Genomic DNA, 22,553 nt, shown 5'->3' with positions numbered 1-22,553 from the left:
CAGACCTCCACCTACTGTCAGAAGTCCTCCAGAACAGGTCAGTGCTCTGGTGTGAGTAGAGTCTTCTCAGGTCAGTTTCAATGCATGGCCTGAACCACTTCTTTAAACTTGTGGACTGCTCTGTCTTCATTCCCAAAAACGGGATTCTCATGTCTGGTCTCAAGTCTTTTCTAGCCTTGAGTTAAAAAATAATAGTTCAATTAATTGTAACTCGGTTTCGGATGAGTCAATTAGGTTTATTGTTGGGCAAATGCTAATATAAACCTGCTGCTGTATTTGAAATGCGAGGCTGAGCGGCTGGGGTCCGGAGGCTTTTGGTTCCAGGGTTGACCGGAGACTGTGGCTGGAGACCATGGGCCTGCAGCACCGGACCAGAGGGTAACTATCACCAACTGGGTTTGTAACCAGACCAGGAGTCCATGTCTGGAGGAGACTTGCTGAAGGAGCTGATGGAGATGCCGTGCTGAAGGAGCTGATGGAGGAGCCGTGCTGAAGGAGCTGATGGAGGAGTCGTGCTGAAGGCCCTGCCTGGTGGAGGAGCTGGTGGAGGCCCTGCCTGGTGAAGGACGTCTGTCGTGGGGTAGATGGAGCTTGACTCGGAAGTGATCATCACACTGACTGCCACTTCTCGTAGAACACTGCTATCACAAACTACCGGCGTTTGTACCATATATACCAGACGACTACATCTGTTTTACCACATGTTGAATCAAGACTTCCGCTGTTTGTTCCAGACCAGGGGCCTCATGTACTAAGGTTGCGTACGCACAAAAACGTGGCGTACGTCCTTTTCCACGCTCAAGTTCAGATGTACAAAACGTGAAATTACCGTAAAAATGTGCGGTCCCCACGCCAGCTCCAGAGCTGTCGTACGCACGTTTCTACAGCTATTGTTCCTTTGGCGACACTTAGAGGTGACGCTGGGAAACTGGGAAAAAATGTGAAAACAATGACTCAGAGTGATTTGCACATCAGAGACACACTAATGAACAATTAACACACCTTGCAATTATATGGGTGGCTATAAAAGCATGCGCAATGGATGAAGAAAATTGTTTTAAAAATGGCTGCGTTAGCGTTGTTAAAGGACATCGCAAATGGTCAAATCCGAATCCGTGCCCTCTCCTTGCTTGTCTATTCAAAAATAAAAAATTTAAGTTAATAAACACGAGTCAAAGTCTTTAATATCCTGGCATCTTTACGCGCGACTTATGTGTATTGCAAGCAGCCAATTTTATGACCAGTATAATTACAGCATTTATGACTTCAGCATATTTACCTTGGGGATGATCGGCGTCCCCTTCATGGGCTCCCACCACTCCGGTGAGAGCTGTGTCACCGATCAAAGCGGCCACTCTCAAATCGAAGGGGGAGAGTTCCCCCACTCCCGTCCCCCCACCTGTTGCGGTCACGCTTCGGCGGTGGGCAGAAACCCTCCGCTTCACCTCCACCTTGAGGTCTGACCACTTTTTTTTAATTTCAGAGTGTGTGCGCTGCTGAGACCCCACTGCATTGACGGCCTCGCAAACACACTCCCACTCACTTCTCTTTTGTTTTGCATTTATCCCTGTTGACAGGGTTCCAATAGCATATGCTTGCGCATTTCTACCTCGTGGAGCAAAATCTCGAGCTCAGACTCCGTGAAGTTTCGTTTTTTGCCTCTGTTCATGGTGCCAGGTGATCGGATTAAGAGGTGAATCTCAGGTCCAGAGGCCTATTTAAATGAAATTGCATATTTAAATGAGGGCGTGGACAGGGAGGAGTTTGGCACCTCGGCATGTGCGCTCAATTCCACGTTGATCGAGATGTACGAAAGAAACGTGCTTGGATCCATGCGTTCGCACACTTTGATGCATCTGAATTTATTTGTGCGTAAGACAGTTTCTGGGTATTGGCGTACGCCAAGTTTCAGTATGAAATCCACGCAAGTCTTAGTACATGAGGCCCCAGGACTCTGTCTGAGGAGAGACGCTGGAGGACGACTAGGAATCGACAAACAAGGATTCCTCGTAAGTTTGTATTTACTTACATGGTTGACTTAAAGGAAAGAATACAGCTGTTACTTTGACATGGGTTAACCAACTACCGCTGTGTTTTCTTACTAGAACGTGTTTCTGGAGCGGAGGCGAGCTGGTATGGGAGCCGTGAATCTGGAGGATTACCATCACTCTACCAACAAGGATTGATAGTATGAATTACCCTCACAAAGTGGAAATAAAGGGCTTAAAAATAAGACAAACTACATGTTTGTTACCAGACTTTAGGGCCAGACTCGCGCTGTTTGTTCCAGACCAGGACTCTGGCTGAGGAGAGCTGATGACGACCTCACTCTACCTACCAGGATCCTCGTAAGTTTGGATAAAATAAACAGAGGACTTGTAACGAAGGATTAGTTTGTCCAGTACAAGTTACGGCATACTACTGTGGTTGTTTACCAGACAAACTACAGCTGCTACTTTGTTACGAGCCATTAGAGCCCAACTACTCCTGTGTTTGTGATCTTACATTAGAGCCCAGCTACTACTGTGTTTGTTACCTGATATTAGAGACAAACTACTACTGTGTTTGTTACCTTACATTAGAGCCCAACTACTCCTGTGTTTGTTACCTTACATTAGAGACAAATTACGTTTGTAACCAGACCAGGAATCTGGAGGACTGATGGAGAAGCCGTACATCTGGAAGGCAAATTCTGAGGACAACCAGGACTCTACCATCAAGGATTCCTCATAAGTTTGCATTATCTGGACATAGTGGACTAGGTAGGGGGTTGGGGGTTCAACTCTCAAACCAATGGTGCCGGGTTCAAGTCCTCAGAATACAGTGATGCGTCCTTGAGCAAGGCACCCTAAAGCCAACCTGCTCCTTAATGACTTATCTTTGGTTCAGATAATGTTGCATCATTTGAATATTGAACCTAATCAATGTCCTTGTTTGTTCCGGGCAGACACACCTGAGCTGAACCTCACCTGATCTAGTTTGGTCGGGGGAAGACACACCTGAGCTGAACCCGCCCTGATCCTGACATCCTGCTGCTCCCGTCTCCTCAGTTCATCTGAGCCTCGTCCTCCAGAAGACCTGCTGAGCTCAGCAGTCTGAGGCTGATGGATCAATGACCTCCAGTGGGAGTGATCTTCTTGACCCAACACCGTGTGCTTCCACACGCCTTTCCTTCACGTCTGTCACTAACCTCACTACTTCACTACTCTCTGCTGCTTCCTCTTTTCTTCCTTCTCTGTGGTTCTAACCTTTACACTGAAGGCGCGTCTTCCTGCCCTCAGAGGGTTTAGCGTTAGGGTTGAGAGTCAGGGTTTAGAGTCAGGGACAGAGCTGGTCAGGGAGGACTGCTTTTACACAAACCTCTTCACTTGCTTTCGGAATGGTGGCGACATTTTGAAAAGATTCATTTGCGAAAATGTTTTCCCTCTGCTTTCCTTTACAAAAGTGTATTCAACTTCTGTCAAGTGTTTTTGTTTATATATTAAAATCCCACATTGACTTCTACATGTTTGGTGCGGTTCATTTAATTGTCCTTTAACTTGGTCAATGTCAAGCTGAACTCCTGCAATACATTTAATATACATGATTGTCATTCAGCAATGTTCACATAATCCATTTTGTAAAAATATGAAACCTCCATATTCCTTCTAAATTCAAGCCTATTCATGTATTTAACAATGTACACACTACCCCGCAGGCCATTCTCTACTACAACACGTTCAATCCACCAACCCGTCTCACATCAATTTACTACAGCCAAGGCCGCCTTAATGCACGGGCTTGCCTAGGCTGAAGCCCCAGGGCCTACGCCGATCGGGGGGCCTATCATGAGCTGCAGTAAAAAAAAATAAAAATATGATAATTTTTTTATTTTATTTATATTTTATACTGGCCCATGATGGGCCCCCAGATCGGCGAAGGCCCAAGACGATGTGATTTTTTGTTTGGGGCTTACAAAGATCAGAGGCCTATCAGCCAATTAAGAATGATGCCCCCCCCCCCCCCCCCGTCAACAACGGCAAAATGTTGGAAATAAGTTGCACATCTTCATTGTAAGATCCCCTCTCAGGGGGCCTACGAAACCTCAGGCCCAGGGCCCAATGGCAGGTTAAGGCAGGCCTGACTACAGCTACGTTGGTTCAAACGGAAAATGTAGTTTGGTGCAGACTGTTGTCCAGCAGAGGGAGCTGTCATACACCTTAATTATACAGGAATGTCTGTGTATTTACATTTTAAAATGTTCATGGGCTGGTCTAGTTTGTCTGCAAATAACTCTGCCTCCAGCCACAGGATTGGTCGAAACATATGTAGTGAAAGAAATAAAAGCCCAGTTCACCATATCTGAGGTCAGCTGCAGTCAGATTAACCACCTGGAACTTGGTGCGTTTCCTGGAGCTCGGAAGATGGCAGGACGCGTGTTTACCTGGTCGATTAGGCCCTGAACGCAGACCCTGAACACAGACATCCTAATCACAGACCCTGTGTTTATTTAGCCCAAAATATAATTTTTGGGTTAAAGAAATAAAATAAAAGTAAAAATATTTATAATTATTTATAAGTCCTAGTCTAGATAGTCCTTCTGGCAAGAGAATAAACAGTTTAAAAACATAACCTTTTTACCACCTCAAGTGAATTAACCTTTTTACCACCTCAAGTGAATTAACCTATGTTTTTTTTTAACCTAAATTTTGTTTATTTAGGTGAAGCATTATGAAAAAATGCTAAAGCATAGAAATAATTTTGGCATTTTCATTTTCCGTCTGGGCTAAGCCCCGGTCGGATGTTTATGAAACCTAGAAACACCCCTGCTTAAAACGTGTCCTAAGCTACTCGGAAGGAGGAATCCTCAGGTGATCAACTGTTTAAATTCTTCAAAAGATTCTGTACCACAAAGGTTTTAAAAAGCGAGAAAATCGCGAAGAGGTCCTTTATTCCAACAAATAATGAGTCATTGTAAATGGTTTGATTGAACAAGGTGTAGCGTTCCCTGATGAGCTGCCGTGGGAAGCGTACCGTCAACACCTCTGGAGGGTTCATTAGGCTCTCTCCGTGTAAACTGTAACGGAGGTAACGGAGAGAGAGGATCACAGAGGTAGTTATGCCTTCCTCACAAGAACCCTCGCCTGCCCGTGGTAGGTGAGAGCATGCAGGATGATTAATTTTAATACTACTTGAACGTGGGCTAAAGAGGCAGACTGTTTAATTGGCAATTATGTGAACCAAAAGTTCACTGAATAGGGCTGCCAACATTCATGAGGGAATCCTCCCACTCTGTCTCTTTCGACTATTTCTAGTATGTAGCCTACTATCTTTGCGTTTAAGACCCTTGAGGCTTTTTCTAAGATGATGCCATGTTCTGTTTATCTAAAGCACTACAGGACATTTCCTCTCTTAAATGGGTTCTCGGTTTCCACTCATTAACTGAACCGCCGTAACGTTGTCTCTCAGTCTCTGCAACAAATACTTTTGGTCACGTTTGGTGAAAAACCAAAACCGAGCCCTCTGCTCGTATAATACCGGGCGAACGTGGAAGTTGGAAAACAAAGAATAAACAGAAAAAAAACAGACACCCGGAGTAAGGATTGGGTAAATTGTCCAAACCCCCTACGACCAGAGCCGCCAGGGCATCACAGTCCATCCAGACACAGACAACAGATCCCGACTGCCTGATAAAAAATAGGCGTCACTTCATCGTCATATGACCCCTGAAGGACATCTGGTAAACACATCACACAATACATCACCGGCTGACATCACATGCAGTATAATTAACAGTCCGGAAATGGGGCTTCACAACATAAAGCAAGTCTCTCTAAGTCTCCCAGTCTTCGTCTTGGTCTCTGTGTGTCTTTGTCTCTCTCACTGTGTCTGTCTCTCTGTCTCTCTCTCTCTCTCTCTCTCTCTCTCTCTCTCTCTCTCTCTCTCTCTCTCTCTCTCTCACTCTCACTCTCTGTCCCTCAGTCTCTCTCTCTCTCTCACTCTCACTCTGTGTCCCTCAGTCTCTCTCTCTCTCTCTCTCCCCTCTCTCTCTCTCTCACTCTCTCCCCCCCCCCCCCTCTCTCTCTCTCTCTCTCTCTCTCAGCTGAACACATCCCAAACCCTTGTAGAAGACGGTATTGCATACATCTATCAACAGATCAACAGATAAGATAACAGAGCTGCGAAACCCTGTCATTGTTGCCCTCCAACACACACACACACGCACACGCACACGCACTCACAAATCCAGACTTCCCACGGTAGCAGAAGCCCTGTTTTTTTTGCCTTTGCAGAAACTTTATTGCCTTTTGCAGAATTACAAAACGGGCAATTCCTGACGAGAGAGAGCGAGAGTGCTGCTGGCGTTTGTTTTGGGCTGTTTGCCACATGTGGCACCAATACAAGACCTGAGAGCAGGAGCGAGACGGAACGAGATAGAACAAGCGAAGGAGCGAGCAAGACCAACAGAGACAAGGGTGAGCAAAGATAAGGTAATGAAAGAGAGAGATGTGGGGTATGGCAGACGGAGAGAAAAAGAGAGGGAGCGGAAGGGAGAGAGGATGATGGAAGGAAACAGGGATTTAGACGAAGACGGGGGGAACGTGGTTCTTTCTCGCAACTAGGTGCAAGACGGGAGGGAACGAGAGAGAAGAGAAGGAAGAGAAAGAAGGAGGGCATGCGTGAAATGGCACAAAAGAACAAGTGTAATGAGAGAGAGAGAGAGAGAGAGAGAGAGGCAGTAGCAGAAGTGGGGGAAAGAGAAGGAAGGGGAAGAGGAAGGGAGAGGTAGATTATTGAGAGGGAAATAAGATATTTGGGGGAGGGAAAAAGGGAGAGGGAATGTTGTAGAAAGTGTTGTACAAATCTATGAGTGAACGGGGAGTTGAAGGCGTGAACAGTAAGTGTGAGAGACAGCAAGGGAGACAGAAAGGGGAGAAGGTACTAAGTCAAAGAAACAAGAAGGGAGAGAGCTGAACTATAAAGTCTTTCCTCCTCTCACTTTCTTGCTCTCTCTCTCTCTCTCTCTCTCTCTCTCTCGCTCACACACGAACATACACATGAGAAAACGCTTGGAAAGGGAAACGACAGCCTGAATACTGAATGAAGGAAGGAAGCTAAATTAGGCTGAGCAACAAGCCTGGAACACACACGCACACACACACACACACACAAACGCACACTGTGGGACCTTCATTCTCCAGACTGAGAGATTGTGAGACATTTGGAACGACTGGCAGGGAGACCTGCTAGCAGACACTAAGGCAAGGAGGTAGTCAGACAGGAAAACAGACAGTCAGACAGCCAGACAGACAGGCAGTGAGACAGAAAGCCATTCAATGAGGCAGACAAAACAGACAGGAAGTGAGACAGACAGACAGGCTGCCAGACAGACAGACAGTCAGGCAGGAAGCGATAGAGGGAGGCTGAGAAAGACAGACAGGTGTACGGACGTGATGCCGTACGCAGACACAGACAGGCAGGCAAGCAGCATGGAGCGTGCGAGGGCGGCCGAGGGGAGGCAGCAGCAGCAGCAGAACGGAGAGAGAGAAAGCGGAGCCCAGAGCAGCAGCAGCCGCTCTGACTCCAGCAGTCACAACCAGGAGCTTGAAACAAGAGCCAGGCAGCTCCAGCACCCAGGAAAACATAACAAGAGCCAGGCAGCTCCAGCACCCAGGAACACATAACAAGAGGCAGGCAGCTCCAGCACCCAGGAACACATAACAAGAGGCAGGCAGCTCCAGCACCCAGGAACACATAACAAGAGGCAGGCAGCTCCAGCACCCAGGAACACATAACAAGAGGCAGGCAGCTCCAGCACCCAGGAACACATAACAAGAGGCAGGGAGCTCCAGCACCCAGGAACACATAACAGGAGGCAGGCAGCTCCAGCACCCAGGAACACATAACAAGAGGCAGGCAGCTCCAGGACCCAGTGGCCAGCCCCCATCCACTCTCCCTTGTTTTTAATGAGAGTGTAAGAGAGAGAGCACCAGTGGGAGAGAGAGAGCGGCTTGCTTGGTTCATGCTCTGAGGACAGAGAGAGAGAGAGAGAGAGAGAGAGAGAGAGAGAGAGTGTTGTGCGAGGTTAAGTGAGTGAGGCTTCTCCTTGCTGGAGGGAGTCGTGCACCAGTTAGAGCAGCGCGCACGGCTCAGAGGAGGTCACCGCTCCTTCTCTCCTTGGATTTAATTACTTTAATTCTGCCCCGGAGGAGGAGGAGGAGGAGGAGGAGAGACTTGCTCTGCCGTGTCAAATTGTTCAGTCCCAGCATCTGGAGACAGAGAGTGGCCGACACCTGGAGCTGTCGTCGCCGCGTCAGGATTTTTATTGAATTATGGGATGCCGTTGCCGAGATGACAAACAGCCAACGCGTGGATATTAATGAACTTCTTTGAGGTGGGTTTGTTGCTTCCGCACGCTGGATTACAAACTGTTGGACTTCAGTTCCAGGGTCTTTTTTTTTTTCTCCTCCTCACTGGAAACAAAGCTCAGGACTTGTCTCCCAGCTCGCCTCCGGAACTGAGAAACGGATCAAAAGTCAAAACCGAAAGAACCGACTCCAGAACTCCAGCCTGACGTAAAGGGTGGCAAGGCTGTGTCATTTAATTCGATAAGGGACTAAAGAGTTGAACCTTCTCCGCCTCATCGTCTCCCTGTCAGCAGGCCATCACGCCACAGCAGGAGCAGATGACGGCTCCTTTCCCCCCGGCTCCGTTAACTCTGCGCTGAGCCGGCCCGAGGGCTGGGGACTCCCGGGGGTACATGCTCTTCAAGAGACCGCCCGCTCCGTTTAAAGGATTAGTTCAGGGAGAGGTTTGTTCGTTTGAGGTGTTCCGCTCCGGGCCTCCCTTGTCCACTAATATCCTTTTTTTTTTTTTTTCGGGGAGAGATCCAACAAACCCAACACTCAAAGCATTCTTTTATCCATCTGGGGTCAAAGAGCAGTTGGTCAGTACCGGACACCTTGTGTTTTGGAAGGATAGCCAGACAGGACAAAGAGGAGAGTAAGTAATAGTGTTATAACTTTGTAATCTCTCACTCTGTATGGCAATAGATTTGAAATGTGAGTGTTTATGTGCTGATTGAAGGTACTGTTTCATTCTTGGTGCGATTGGACCATTCAGTCATTCTCTTCCTTCCAAACTCTTTGTGAGTGGCTGCACGTAACTAAACCACAACCACAACACAGCCCCTGGAGCAATTCATATCGAGCCGAATGTCAGAGAGAATCAGTTACTCACTTCCAGACCCAGCAGTAACACTCATAAATGTTGTGCCCAGACAACACAGAGTGCACGAAAAGCGTGTTTGCACAGAAAGCTGTAGCATCTCACCCGGCAGCACTTCGAAAACGCACACAGAGTTGCGGTTATCGACCGCAACAGCTGTTCTTCCGCGGTTTGCCGCCTTTATCGAGACAGCGTCAACGAACAGCGTCTTTGAGTTTGACCCCACTGCGTCCAACACAACACCGCGCTCCTCCATCCCTCCACTGAATACCAGCTACCCCATCGCAACTCATATTAACACAATGTTTCCCTCTTTTTATTGTCTTCTCCTGATCTAGAGAGCGATGGTGTTGACCCCCAGGCACTGAATCAAGACAGCCTTTGCAGCTGCTGCAAGCTATTATGATACAGGGGAGCCGACACTCACAGCAGGGGAACTGAGAGAGCGTTTACGTGACTTCTGAGGATTTCTTTCAAGTTGAACCTTTAAGGCTTATTAAGTCGTGACTTAACCGCCCAACTTCGCAGTCGACCACCGCGGCCAACTCACTGACAAAAGAGCCCTCAAACGTGTGCGTGTGTGTGCGTTCCTGCATGTGTGTGTGTGTGTGTGTGTGTTTGTCTGCGTTCCTGTGTGTGTGTGTCTGTGTGTTTGCGTTCCTGCGTGTGTATGTGTCTGAGATAGTGTTCAGCTTTTAGGGTTCAGAGATTGTTTAACAGGAATTCACCAGCCGACAGCTTTAGAGGCAGATAATAATGGCCAGATAACAACTGTTTTGTTTTGTTTTGACAACCCTCATATATTATCGTAGCTATAGCTTGGCCATGAAAAGCATGAACATAAGGAATGGATGATTCGCACCGGTCTAGTCTGGAGCGGAAGACGGAGCAAAGGTCACTGATTGAGTGCTTGAGAAGTGACACTAAATATTTCACATAAACCATCATCGGATGCATGTGCAATAGAGTATTAATGATTGTGATGAGAAGGTGCTTATGGGTTTAGAGGTACTTCAGGCCCGGGATGCTAAAACTTGAAGCTACCCAACTGGAATGCTAATTACCTAGCTTTAGTATAAGAGTGTTTTTCATGAGCTGCTCTTTTAAAAGCCCTCACCCGTGCTGGAATGCCGTAAACCGCCACAACAATTATTTCCAAAATAACGATTTAATGGATATGATCGTACGGGTTCTGTGCCCTCATATTTGACCTTAATTAGTTTTCCTCCCATCATTTGCAGCTCCGGTAGAACCAGTGATTATTGTTAGTCATTGTTTCCTCTAGATTTGATCAGACTGCACATGATTATGTATTATTACCGAGTGCGACGGTTCCCAGAGCAGGATAGCTGGGATTAATCGGGGCGTTCAAAGTAGCCCCAAAACCGAAACATCCCAGAGAAGGCGGGATCCAGCCAGCCAGCCGTCCCTCGGGACTCTGAGGGGGAACAGGAGGCCAGCGGAGGGTGTGTGAGCGTGGATACAAATGTGTGTGTTTCGTGCAACTTGCAACTGTCCACTGTCCTTAGAGTAACTCTGCTTCACATCTGCCGGTGCATCTTTCCAGGCTGCTGTGTGTGCGTGTGTGTGTGTGTGTATGTGTGTGCGCGCATTTGTGCGTGTGTGACATATGCAGTGGACTGCCGCCAATAAAGCACACTAGCTCGCCCCCACTCTCAGTCACACTGCCCTGCGGTCCCACAGTCCTCGCAGTGTGTCCGTGCTGCCGGTGCCGGTGGGCTTCATCAACGCCCCCCTGAGATGCTTTGGCCGGAGTGGAACCCTACAGTGGGACCCCAAGGAAAACCGGAGCCCGGGATCAGCAGACCCCATCTATTTGCGTCTTTGAGTTCTGGAGACGGCCCTGCGGACGAGCGGACCTGAAGAAGCTGCGACAGGTGTGTGTGTGCGTGTGTGTGTGTGTGTGACCTCCAGCATGGCGTCCCCCTGTTCCCAGCGGTTCCTATGGCGTTCCCCGCGGGCCTCCGTGCCGGGTCAGACCACCTCGTAGACTCTCTCCGGGGACGACTCTGCTCCGCTTCCAGCCCCCTGTCCGACATGCTGCCCGGAGGCGGCGGTGGCGGTGGCGGTGGGGAAGGGGGCCGCTGGGCCGGCCTGTGCCTGCTCCGCTGGCTGGGCGTCAGGCTGTGGTCCCGTCGGGGGACCCTGCTCTTCGCCTTGCTGTGGTTCGGCTCCTGGGTCTTCCTGAACGGCCTGGTGCTGGTGCACCGCAGCATCCTGTCCGACTACTGCACCGACGACAAGAGCAAGAGGATCCTGCAGCGGCTGGTGAGTCCGCCCTAGCCCACAGCCCCTCACCCCCGACCCCTGACCCCTGACCCCTGACCCCTAGCCCCTAACCCTAACCCAAACCGTAACCGTTAACCGGTGGCGCAGCCCGTCATTTATTTCATGGAGGGTTGATAAAGTGTGGGAAACATCAATTGTAATGTATGAAGATGTCAAAAGTTACAGTATCTTTTCCTGATCGCTTTTATAAATGACGACCAATCCTCCTCCCGATATGCATTAAATAATAATGAAGGGTTTACTTCTTTATTACAGCGGGGGTTTGTAGCCAATACCCCCCCCCCCCCCCCCCCCCCCCCCCCCTCTCTTCCTGGCTACGGCACTGTCACTAACCCTAACCCCACCAATGCTTCAAACCAAATGTGTGTGATATGTCTGTGTCTGAGTTTAGTGTTATGTTCGCTTTGTTAAACAGATCTTTTTTTGTTTTACAAACTTCGATATCCACGCTGTCTTTCATTATAGTTATCGAAGCTCAAATCTCTGATTTGTGTCCCTTTATTCCTCTGAAATTAGTTTAAGTTGCATCTCTATTTAACAAATGTTACAGGATGTTTCTGACCGATGGGAAGTATGTACCAGTTTGTTCGATTACAGTCTGAACTGGTTCACACACTTCGTACTTGATTGGCTTCCAATCAGATTGAGTAATTTTTTGGCAGACCGGACCAGAAATGAATAACTAAAGTAACTCATGCTTTACACAAATCTCCATCCCTCCGTTGCTGCAACACACTTTCACACACTCCACCAGAGGAGTGTTTGAAAGTGTGTTCCTTTAAAACAGCCACAGCAAGACTCATATTATTATTATTTATCTATCATTGCATACGGACAGGTACTTTACCTCAGAATGTGTCATCTGCATTGAACCATGACTAGCAGCACTAGGAGGATTGAACCATGACTAGCAGCACTAGGAGGATTTAACCATCACTAGCAGCACTATGAGAGTTTAACCATCACTAGCAGCACTATGAGAGTTTAGCCATCACTAGCAGCACTATGAGAGTTTAACCATCACTAGCAGCACTATGAGAGTTTAACCATCACTAGCAGCACTAGGAGGATTTAACCATCACTAGCAGCACTATGAGAGTTTAACCATCACTAGCAGCACTAGGAGGATTGAACCATCACTAGCAGCACTAGGAGGATGGAACCATCACTAGCAGCACTAGGAGGATTGAACCATCACTAGCAGCACTAGGAGGATTGAACCATCACTAGCAGCACTAGGAGGATGGAACCATCACTAGCAGCACTAGGAGGATGGAACCATCACTAGCAGCACTAGGAGGATTGAACCATCACTAGCAGCACTAGGAGGATTGAACCATCACTAGCAGCACTAGGAGGATTGAACCATCACTAGCAGCACTAGGAGGATGGAACCATCACTAGCAGCACTAGGAGCAGTAGGCAGCCACAGTGAAGCACCTGGAGACCAACTCCAGGTCTACTGCTGGTGCCTTGCTCAAGTGCACGAATGAACCCAACGTGGATGCGTTTTGAGGGACGACAGAGGAAGGAAATGCCAGCCGCCTCTCACTTACTTCTCTCTGAATAAAATACGGCCCTCTTATTAGAAATACCTTTTTTTATGAGAGGCTGGCGTGGTGTGTGGCGGGGGGGACAGCTTCCTGGCGCGTCACGGTGCCCGCTGGAGCCCAAAGTGACTTTGATTGACCGCGCTCCGTTCGGCCGGCCAGCGCTGAGCACGGTGTCTTCGCAGTGCGCGCACGTCGCTACAGTAAACAATCCGGGCGGACAGACGGACGGACGGAGACGGGCCGGCCGCACATAGAAAATCACAAAGAGACGCGTATAAAACCCAAACACACACACACGCGCACACAAATCAATGGCTCTTAATGTTCTGCAGACCACTCCGTTTCACTGGGAGGTGAGCGTGATGCATTTGGGTTCTGTGTCTGTCTCTCCCTCTCTCTCTCTCTCTCTCTCTCTCTCTCTCTCTCTCTCTCTCTCTCTCTCTCTCTCTCTCTCTCTCTCTCTCTCTCTCTCTCTCTCTCTCTCTCTCTCTCTCTCTCTCTCTCTTCATAATCTTGCTCGCTCCTCTCGCTCATCAATCCGGTGTGTTTTCTCCCTTATACCTCCTCTACCATCCTGTTCTGTTCTTCCTAATTTCTTTCTCTCCCTATTTGTTCGTTCCTCTAATTCATTTTCTGTTATCTGTTCATTATCGGTCCTGTCTCTCTCTCTCTCTTGCTCTGTGCTGAAGCTATTGACTATTTTTCCCCATCTTCTCTTTGATCAATAGTCTCTCACACGGTGTCTCGTGCTCTCTCTCTCTCTCTCTCTCTCTCTCTCTCTCTCTCTCTCTCTCTCTCTCTCTCTCTCTCTCTCTCTCTCTCTCTCTCTCTCTCTCTCTCTCTCTCTCTCTCTCTCTCTCACTTTCCCTCTCTCAAGCACACACACTCCCTTGATTAACTTGTATCTGAAATGTAAGGTGAGAATCCTTAGACCAGGCACACACGCACGTACTTGCGCAGGCACGCAAAAAGGCACACACTTACACACTTACACATGCACCCGCGCTTATCGATATTCTTTGTTCCTCATTCAGCCTGGTTGATTAAGTCGATTTAAATTTGATTATCTGGACAATCAGCTGTGACGCAATGAGAAGATAATAACAACAACAATGGCGACGCCTGTGATTCATGAACCGTCAGGACGGGCCGGCAGGTGGTCAACACTGAGAACCAAAACACGGTGGTTGTTATCTGTTGTGATGCAGATGAAAGGGCCCCGCGCCCGGGACCTCACTCTCATGTATCACCAGCCACACAGAAAGAGCGGGAGCAGTACAGAGCTCATTCTCTCTCTTTTGCTCCCCCTCTCCCTCTCTCTCTCTCTCTCTCTCTCTCTCTCTCTCTCTCTCTCTCTCTCTCTCTCTCTCTCTCTCTCTCTCTCTCTCTCCCTCTCTCTCTCTCCCTCTCCCTCTCTCCCTCTCTCTCTCTCCCTCTCTCTCTCTCCCTCTCCCTCTCTCTCTCTCCCTCTCCCTCTCTCCCTCTCTCTCTCTCCCTCACTCTCTCTCTCTCTCTCTCTCTCTCTCTCTCTCTCTCTCTCTCTCCCTCACTCTCTCTCTCTCTCTCTCTCTCTCTCTCTCTCTCTCTCTCTCTCTCTCTCTCTCTCTCTATCTCTCGCTCTCTCCCTCACTCTCACTGTCTCTCTCTCGCTTTCACTAGCTCTCGTTCTCTCTCTCGCTGTCTCTCATTCTCTCTTTCGCTCTCACTCTTGCTGTCTCTCTTGCTCTCGCTGTCCCTCTCTCTCTCTCGCTGTCTCTCTCTCTCTCTCTCTCTCTCTCAGCTCTCTCAGCTCTCGCTGTCTCTCTCGCTGACTCTCGCTCTCTCTCTCGCATGATTTCTCTCCATCACATTCTCTCTCGCTCTCTCTCTTAAACTTTTTCTCTTGCTCTCTCTATAACCATCTCTCGCTTTCACTCTCTTCCCCCCTTGTACTCTCTGTCTCTTTATCTCAGTCTCCATCTCTGTCTCTTTATCTCTGTCCCTCTCTCTCTTTATCTCAGTCTCCATCTCGCTCTCTTTATCTCTTCCCCTCTCGTTATCTCACACTCTCTCTATCTCTCTCTATCTCTCTGTCCACTCCGGCCAGAAGGAAAGCAGCCTTATCTCCTCTCGTCAAAACCTAAAAAGGGCCGATGCTAGAAGTCAATTAGCGCTCCCGGTGTCTACTGTGTAGACTTACTGCGTCTTTGTTGAAGGGGCGGCCCGAGAACCACCGCCGCTGGCCCGTTTGGCCAGAAGAGCTGTGTCTCCACCCAGCCCTTGAAGACATAAGAGGAATACGCTTTTAAGAAACATGGCCGACCAAGGCAGGATCCAGAGCTTTTTTTAGACTTTAGATGATTGTCGTCGCTTTTGTAAAATCACAACTACAATCAGGAATGTGCATAATAGAGGGGAGATTTAGGAAGATAAGATAGGAAATTAGGGCACACAGTGAATTCACAGATGTCTGGTGTTAAGAGTTTTGTAACCAGGTTAAGTTAACGGACAGATTTTGAGGCTACTGTACAACGAGTTACATTTCTATTTAAGTTTTTTCTCAATTTTATTTTTGATTGTTTTTGCACAGCCCGAGAACCATATATATAGTTACCAACATCATCAGAATTTACTCATTCCTCATCACTTCAAGCACATCCTGTAAACAGAGACCCAAAATCAACTATTAAAAAGGAATAAAATGTGTAACTTGGCACCGAGACAGCGTTGTATCGTATGTAGTCATGGTTTCCCTCCAGTAAAAGCCTATGTTTAGTTCGTCTGGTCCCTCAGTTTGACTGTGAATTAAACCAATTATTCTCAAGGATGCTTTACGGTAAAAACATCCTAAGAAGACAAGGAGCTAACAGTGGACCCACACACGAGCCCAAAGGCGCACACACACACACACGCACACACACACACACACACACACACACACACACACACACACACACACACACACACACACACACACACACACATACTGCAGTCCTCATTAGCAAACTGGACAGGGAGGGGGGGGATGGCGTGCTGTGTTTGACTATATTAATAAAGATGCACTAATAAACTGCCAGACTAACAAGATGACGCATTATCACATATCTCAGCCAATAGCTTTCCAGCGTTCATGTCGTCTCCTTTTAAAAACACAACAAAGAGGATAGTGATATCTGTACGGGGTTGAGGAAAGATATCAGTGCACAGGGATATGTGAAGATATACATGATTCATCTAGCCTCTATGTTTCCATTTATATCTGAGCGCTCTTCATATTATTCATTTTTTTATCACTGATCAAACGATGCATAGCAACATTTCTCAGGACATTCAAAATAAAAGTTAAGCTGACCATTGACTCTTTCCATTATGGCCTTATCTTGATTTCTGAGATGGACGGTATTCATTAATGGGAAAAGGACTCCACTGTTAGGATTAAAAAACAATTGATCTGTTGAAGATTTGCAGAAAGCTATTAATTTCCGACTGGATTATTTTTTAGCTGTGAATTATACTTACTTAGCCTACTCCAGAAATATAACATACACTTTCAGCAGCCACATTTGTCAGTGGCCGTTGTTATTTACACTACCTCCATTTACAGTTGGCGAAGACTGCCAAGTTCAGCCAGAGTTTAGCCCGTCCAGTGTTACGGATATTGCACCATGTGAAAGGCCTTTCCCCCCCAGGGGAATTGAGTAATGTTAACATAGCGTTTTTTTTAACTGACAGTTGCTATAGTAATTTATATAGCTTGCTGATTTCTGGGTCCGACTGGCTATCGTTGTCGTCTGTGGTCAAAGAGTCGAGTGTATGACCTCAGAGGTCATACGAGCACATAAATATGTCAAAGAAACAATGTCGATCCTGGAACAGGCTGTGTGTGGATCATAGTAACAAAAAATTAATGTTTTTCTTTTATTTGGCCCTAACTTCTTGCTGCTATCTCCAACTGCCAGATCTTGACAAGTACCCCATATGTGCTCTGAAACATTTTCCAAGCCTTTTGTTGTTATCCAGCACATATAATTCCAGTGTAATTCCTGATCATAGAAGTGATACTATTTCACAAGCACACACACACACACACACACACACACACACACACACACACACACACACACACACACACACACACACACACACACACATAAAGAGCCTTCTGGAAAACAAATAGCAGTTTGGGGGGTTTTGCGCCAGTTGGAGTGTTGTCCCTGACAACAAGCCTTTTGTGTTTTTTTTTTTTTGTTGTTGTTGCTTTACCCAAAATGCAATGCAGTTGGCAACCAAAGAACAGTAGACTGACGCTGTTCCAGCTAACACAAAGGTCACTCACGTAAAAAGGAAAACAACAAACACGTAATGATAGAATAAGGATTTTGATCTATCAATTATTTCACCGAACAATTTCTAAGGGAAACGCAGATACGCCTCAGAATGACAGTTTGTACCGGGGAGGAAAACATGGGTCAGTGCTCACCGCTCCAACAAAAATTATTGATTCAGTAATCTGAGGACAACATTTAAAAGGTTGTTCAAACACACACACACACACACACACACACACACACACACACACACACACACACACACACACACACACACACACACACACACACACACACACACACACACACACACACACACACACACACACACACACACACACACACACAGATTTAATTACTGCAAGACTAACTTCTCATAATATTTACACAGCAATCAGTATGTCTGAAGCCCTGCCTGTTCTCCGATGTGGATCCTTACCTGGCAGAAGCCGTGAACACTCTTAGAATGCCCCCTAGGTATGCCAACGTCTCCCTGAGACAGCAAGTGACAGCACTTAGCCACATCCTCCACCCTGCCATGAGGGAGGGGAACTCTGGGGTACAGTTCCTTGTTGTTTGAAATATTGCAATCTGGTGATCATTATTTGTGTTGGCTTTCAGCCTTTAATTCAAGATGAACAAGCCTGGAAAGATTAACATTATAAAAATAATTGAAATATATAATTATGATTAATTATTTACGGTTATTTCTTTTGTTGATGTTCAGTGCAGTTCAATCGGGTCATTATTACCCGTTTTTGAACTTTTTATTGTTTTCTTGAATCTTTAATTCCCCTGTTTAGATTCATAGAAGAGATTGTTGTAGAATTGCTCAAGAGAAAACCCCAGAGAAAACAAACAACACAAATACCTCCATGCTCTGTTAAGCTGGGCGTGCCCTGGGATGAGCTTTACCCTATGGGTGGGCAGTGGAGAGAGAGAGAGAGAGAGAGAGATGATCCCAGTTAGGTCATCAACATCTCATTTAGACAACACCTAGCATGACGCCTAGCCGTTGGGTTGTAGCTGTATTGGTTGTTTACAATAACTAACATAGTCGAAAAGAACCGTGAATGTATCACACGGGGGTGTGTTGGTGTGCAGAACGTTGCATTGGTTGGTTTTTTACTACAAACAAAAATAAAGTACCTTGCAGGTAGCAGAGCATGTGCATGTTTGTGTATTTGTGTTTGTGTGTGTGTGTGTGTGTGTGTGTGTGTGTGTGTGTGTGTGTGTGTGTGTGTGTGTGTGTGTGTGTGTGTGTGTGTGTGTGTGTGTGTGTGTGTGTGTGTGGTTGCAGGTGTTTGCACTGTAGCTTGCTTATGCCTTTTGCATGCAGCCCATATCAGCGGCTGTGTTAGCGACTGCGTGAGCTCGCTACCAGTAGCCGTCTGTCCGTCATGCTAGCAGAAGAAGCCTAGCACAGAGGGGACATCAATAGTCCTTTTGTCAGCAGGGCTAAATGTGCTCCCTCAGGACCTCTGACAGGTTTCAGTGCTGCACGGCCCGGAGCAAAAACACAGCCTCCGTCTTCCCACACACGCACGTGCACGCAAACACACACACACACACACACACACACACACACACACACACACACACACATACACACAGCATCCCACAGCAAATGGTTCCCCATTGTGACAGACTGCAAGACTGCTTATGAAATATTCAGTCATGTTGGTGTTAGTTAAAAAAACTAACTCTGCCTATAGTGAATAAACAAGGATAGAAAATGCAGCCTTAGGGGTCTGTAGAGTGTGTGTGTTTGTGTGTGTGTGTGTGTGTGTGTGTGTGTGTGTGTGTGTGTGTGTGTGTGTGTGTGTGTGTGTGTGTGTGTGTGTGTGTGTGTGTTTTCCCCATGAAATGTAGTGTTTTGTTGATGGAACTCGAAGTAAGTAGCTATAAGAATTGTGTTCTGCTAGTACTTTGCGAGAGGAAGAATATATTTCTTCTTTGATTAAGAAGTAGAATTGTGTCTTCTGCTGTCGTTTTGCCTGTTGTGGCTGTCGGTTCCTTCGAGAGAACGGAGGGTTGCGTGCAAGATCGTTTTTACCCACTTAATACTCACACATTTTTTGGGGATAACTTAAGTGTGATCATATGGAGAAACTAGAGATCAGAGAAGTAGAATTCTTCTTCTTCTTCTTCTTCTTCTTCTTTTCTTCTTCTTCTTCTTCTTCTTCTTCTTCTTCTTCTTCTTCTCTGGATTCTTTGGAAATTTGTAGTTTAGTTTTTAGTCCATGTCTTTGGGGCTGTGGGTGGCCAGAGTGCAGTGAATTCCTCCTTGACAATGACAAGTGCCTTGCTCAAGGGTAGTGGCAGGAGCAGTCATCTAACGTGCTGGTGACTGGAAACCATAAGATTTTCCCATGAACACACATAGGTAGATGAACCGTGTAAAGTGCACCGAGTAAGGACGCTCTATTTCGTTCCAAACCCGAGTTGTCTTTAAGTGAACATTGGTATTGGGATAGTGTGGTCACCAAGTTGCCTCCCAGCCAAAAAGTACTCGGTTCGATACCCAATGTCTCTAGCCTACCCGTAAACTGCCTGAAGCATGATGACCGGTTACCTGAGGTTACCGTCGTCTTTGGCTAAAAGTCATTGGGCACTGGGTTCACTGATGCTCCCGGCAAGACTGAAGTCATTGGGTATCGAACCCAGAAGCTTTAGGCTGGGAGTGGAGAGACCGTATCCCCAGGATATGAATGTAATATGTGGTGCAACGCCAGCCCTGTTATTATGTTATTGAGGCTCTGGTTCTGTTTAAATCATTAGGCAATGAGGAGGTTGTTGGAAATGTGACAGAGTTTCAGTTACTCTAGGCTTTTCATTACAATCGTTTTCAAAGCACATTCAAACATGCCTTTGGAATGAGATGAGGTCTGTGCTTTAATTGTAATAGTTCTTTGCTGTAATATCATGTGTGTGTGTGTGTGTGTGTGTGTGTGTGTGTGTGTGTGTGTGTGTGTGTGTGTGTGTGTGTGTGTGTGTGTGTGTGTGCGCGTGCGTGCATTTGTGTGTGTGTGTGTGTGTGTGTGTGTGTGTGTGTGTGTGTGTGTGTGTGTGTGTGTGTGTGTGTGCGCGCGTGTGTGTATGATTGTGTGCGTTTGTTTGTGTGTGTGTGTATTTTTTGTTTACTATGTGTGTGTCTGTGTGTGCGTTTGTTTGTGTGCGTACATTTGTTTGTGTGTGTTTGTGTGTCGGCGTGATGTGATTTGAATTGAAATGAAACGGCAGACATGGCAGGAATGAAGCTCAACTTCCGGTCACACAATTCCTGTAGACATATCGAAGAGGCAAGACATGAGTGCATACACACAGCGTTGCGGCGAATCACATCGTAGGAACAAACAGAATACAGAAAGTTTAAAGGCCCACTATGCAACTTTTTTTGCCAAAATTACATTAAGTATGCAGGTTGAGAGTTATGCTGATGGTTCTGCATCCATTTCTGGGTTGATTGGTGGGTGTGTCATTTCCCCATGTCGCCTCTCCAGTGAAAAAGCGCATATGCAACTTGATCTGTTCGGACCGACACAATCCGGATGTGACGCAGCGGAAGTATCCTCGAAAATGTAGTCAGATTGTAGTTTCGAAAATGCTTTACGGCACAGACACACACCCAAACATGGCACCGGCTAGATATAAACAGCCAGTTGCGAGGCAATTGTTGTCCGAGGTAGGAAACCCAAACGCCGCCGTGTTTGGGTGCATGATAGAGTTTAGATCGGGTTAGATTAAATAATCTCGGATATAAATAACGATCTCATCTCATCGTCATCCGTTTATCCGGGGTCGGGTCGCGGGGGGAGCAGCTCAAGCAGGGGGCTCCAGACTTCCCTTTCCCGGGCCACATTGACCAGCTCTGACGGGGGGATCCCGAGGCGTTCCCAGGCCAGTGTTGAGACATAATCTCTCCACCTAGTCCTGGGTCTTCCCCGAGGTCTCCTCCCCAATGGACGTGCCTGAAACACCTCCAAAGGGAGGCGCCCAGTAGGCATCCTTGCCAGATGCCCGAACCACCTCAGCTGCCTCCTTTCTAAGTAAAGGAGCAGCGGCTCTAATCCGAGTTCCTCACGGATTACTGAGCTTCTCACCCTATCCCGAGACGTCAGCCACCCTTCTGAGAAAACTCATCTCGGCCGCTTTTACCCGCGATCTCGTCCTTTCGGTCATCACCCAACCCTCATGACCATAGGTGAGGATAGGAACGAAGATCGACCGGTAGATCGAGAGCTTTGCCTTGCGGCTCAGCTCTCTTTTCGTAACAACGGTGCGGTAAAGCGAACGCAATACCGCCCCCGCTGCTCTGATTCTCCGGCCAATCTCACGCTCCATAGTACCCTCACTCGCGAACAAGACCCCGAGGTACTTGAACTCCTTCACTTGGGCTAAGGACTCATAAATAACGATAATCGGGTTAAATAACTTCACATGGTGTGTCTGGTGTGTTTCCAGCATTCGTAGTGTTGATCAGCAGAGAAATAGTCCGCCAAGACGTTGAGGTTGCTTAGCAGCCAGAGACTCTGTCCATGCAAGTGAACGGAGCGTTCACTCTTCGTCATAACTATCAAACCAAACATCCTTCACATTCACCGAGCGAACATTCTGAAAGTAAAATGCACATTTCTCGCTAAAAATGTTTCCATAAACGCATTTAATGGCGTAACTATGTTACTATTTCCACCCAGAAAAAAGAAAGATGTCGGCCGTATGCTTCTGTGCAAGGGTCACTACTATGGTCACTACAGTAACGAATTGCTTTACGGCACAGACCCACAAACACGGAACCGGCTCGATATAAACACAAGTAACTAATGGATTGTTATATTCATCATAGATCAGCCGACTAAAAAGAGACAGAGAAACCCAATGTCGGAGGAACAGAAGAAGAGAAAAGGGAGACAGACCGACAGAGAGGCCAGACACGAGTAAACGTTGGGCAAGCTTTTCAGGAATAGCGTGAACTGAAAGAAAAAGAAGACTGCAAATCAGACGCCGACTCGGCCGTGTTGCTTTTGAAATTGAAAGTACCCTTGGGTGAACTTTGAACTTTGTCTGCGTAATATTCTTGATTCTGATAGTCTCTGTACACATGTGTTTGCTCAACCATTTTTTTGAGCCCTGTAAAAATTGTTTTCTCGACCGTTTTGTTGTGAGCCCTGTTTGT

General features: G+C 47.1%; 1 protein-coding gene across 3 annotated transcripts in view; it reads left to right on the top strand.

Annotated features, from left to right (window-relative positions):
• Positions 1-6,227: 6,227 nt before the first annotated feature.
• dipk1c (divergent protein kinase domain 1C) overlaps positions 6,228-22,553 on the top strand; it is a 35,529-nt gene continuing 19,203 nt past the window's right edge. Inside the window, exons 1-3 of one of the 3 annotated variants that reach the window (XM_030349320.1) lie at positions 6,228-8,982; positions 9,546-9,779; positions 10,912-11,496. In XM_030349320.1, the coding sequence (XP_030205180.1) occupies positions 11,173-11,496 (324 nt within the window). In that variant the 5' untranslated portion in view covers positions 6,228-8,982; positions 9,546-9,779; positions 10,912-11,172. Of the gene's footprint in view, positions 8,983-9,545; positions 11,497-22,553 lie in introns of all 3 variants that reach the window. The other 2 variants (XM_030349321.1, XM_030349319.1) reach the window with 2 other exon arrangements.

The sequence above is a fragment of the Gadus morhua genome, chromosome 23 (genome assembly GCF_902167405.1).
Source record: "Gadus morhua chromosome 23, gadMor3.0, whole genome shotgun sequence".
Taxonomy (NCBI): Eukaryota; Metazoa; Chordata; class Actinopteri; order Gadiformes; family Gadidae; genus Gadus; species Gadus morhua.
Note: the sequence above shows the minus strand (reverse complement) of the source record. Positions and strands in the feature narration are given on the sequence as shown.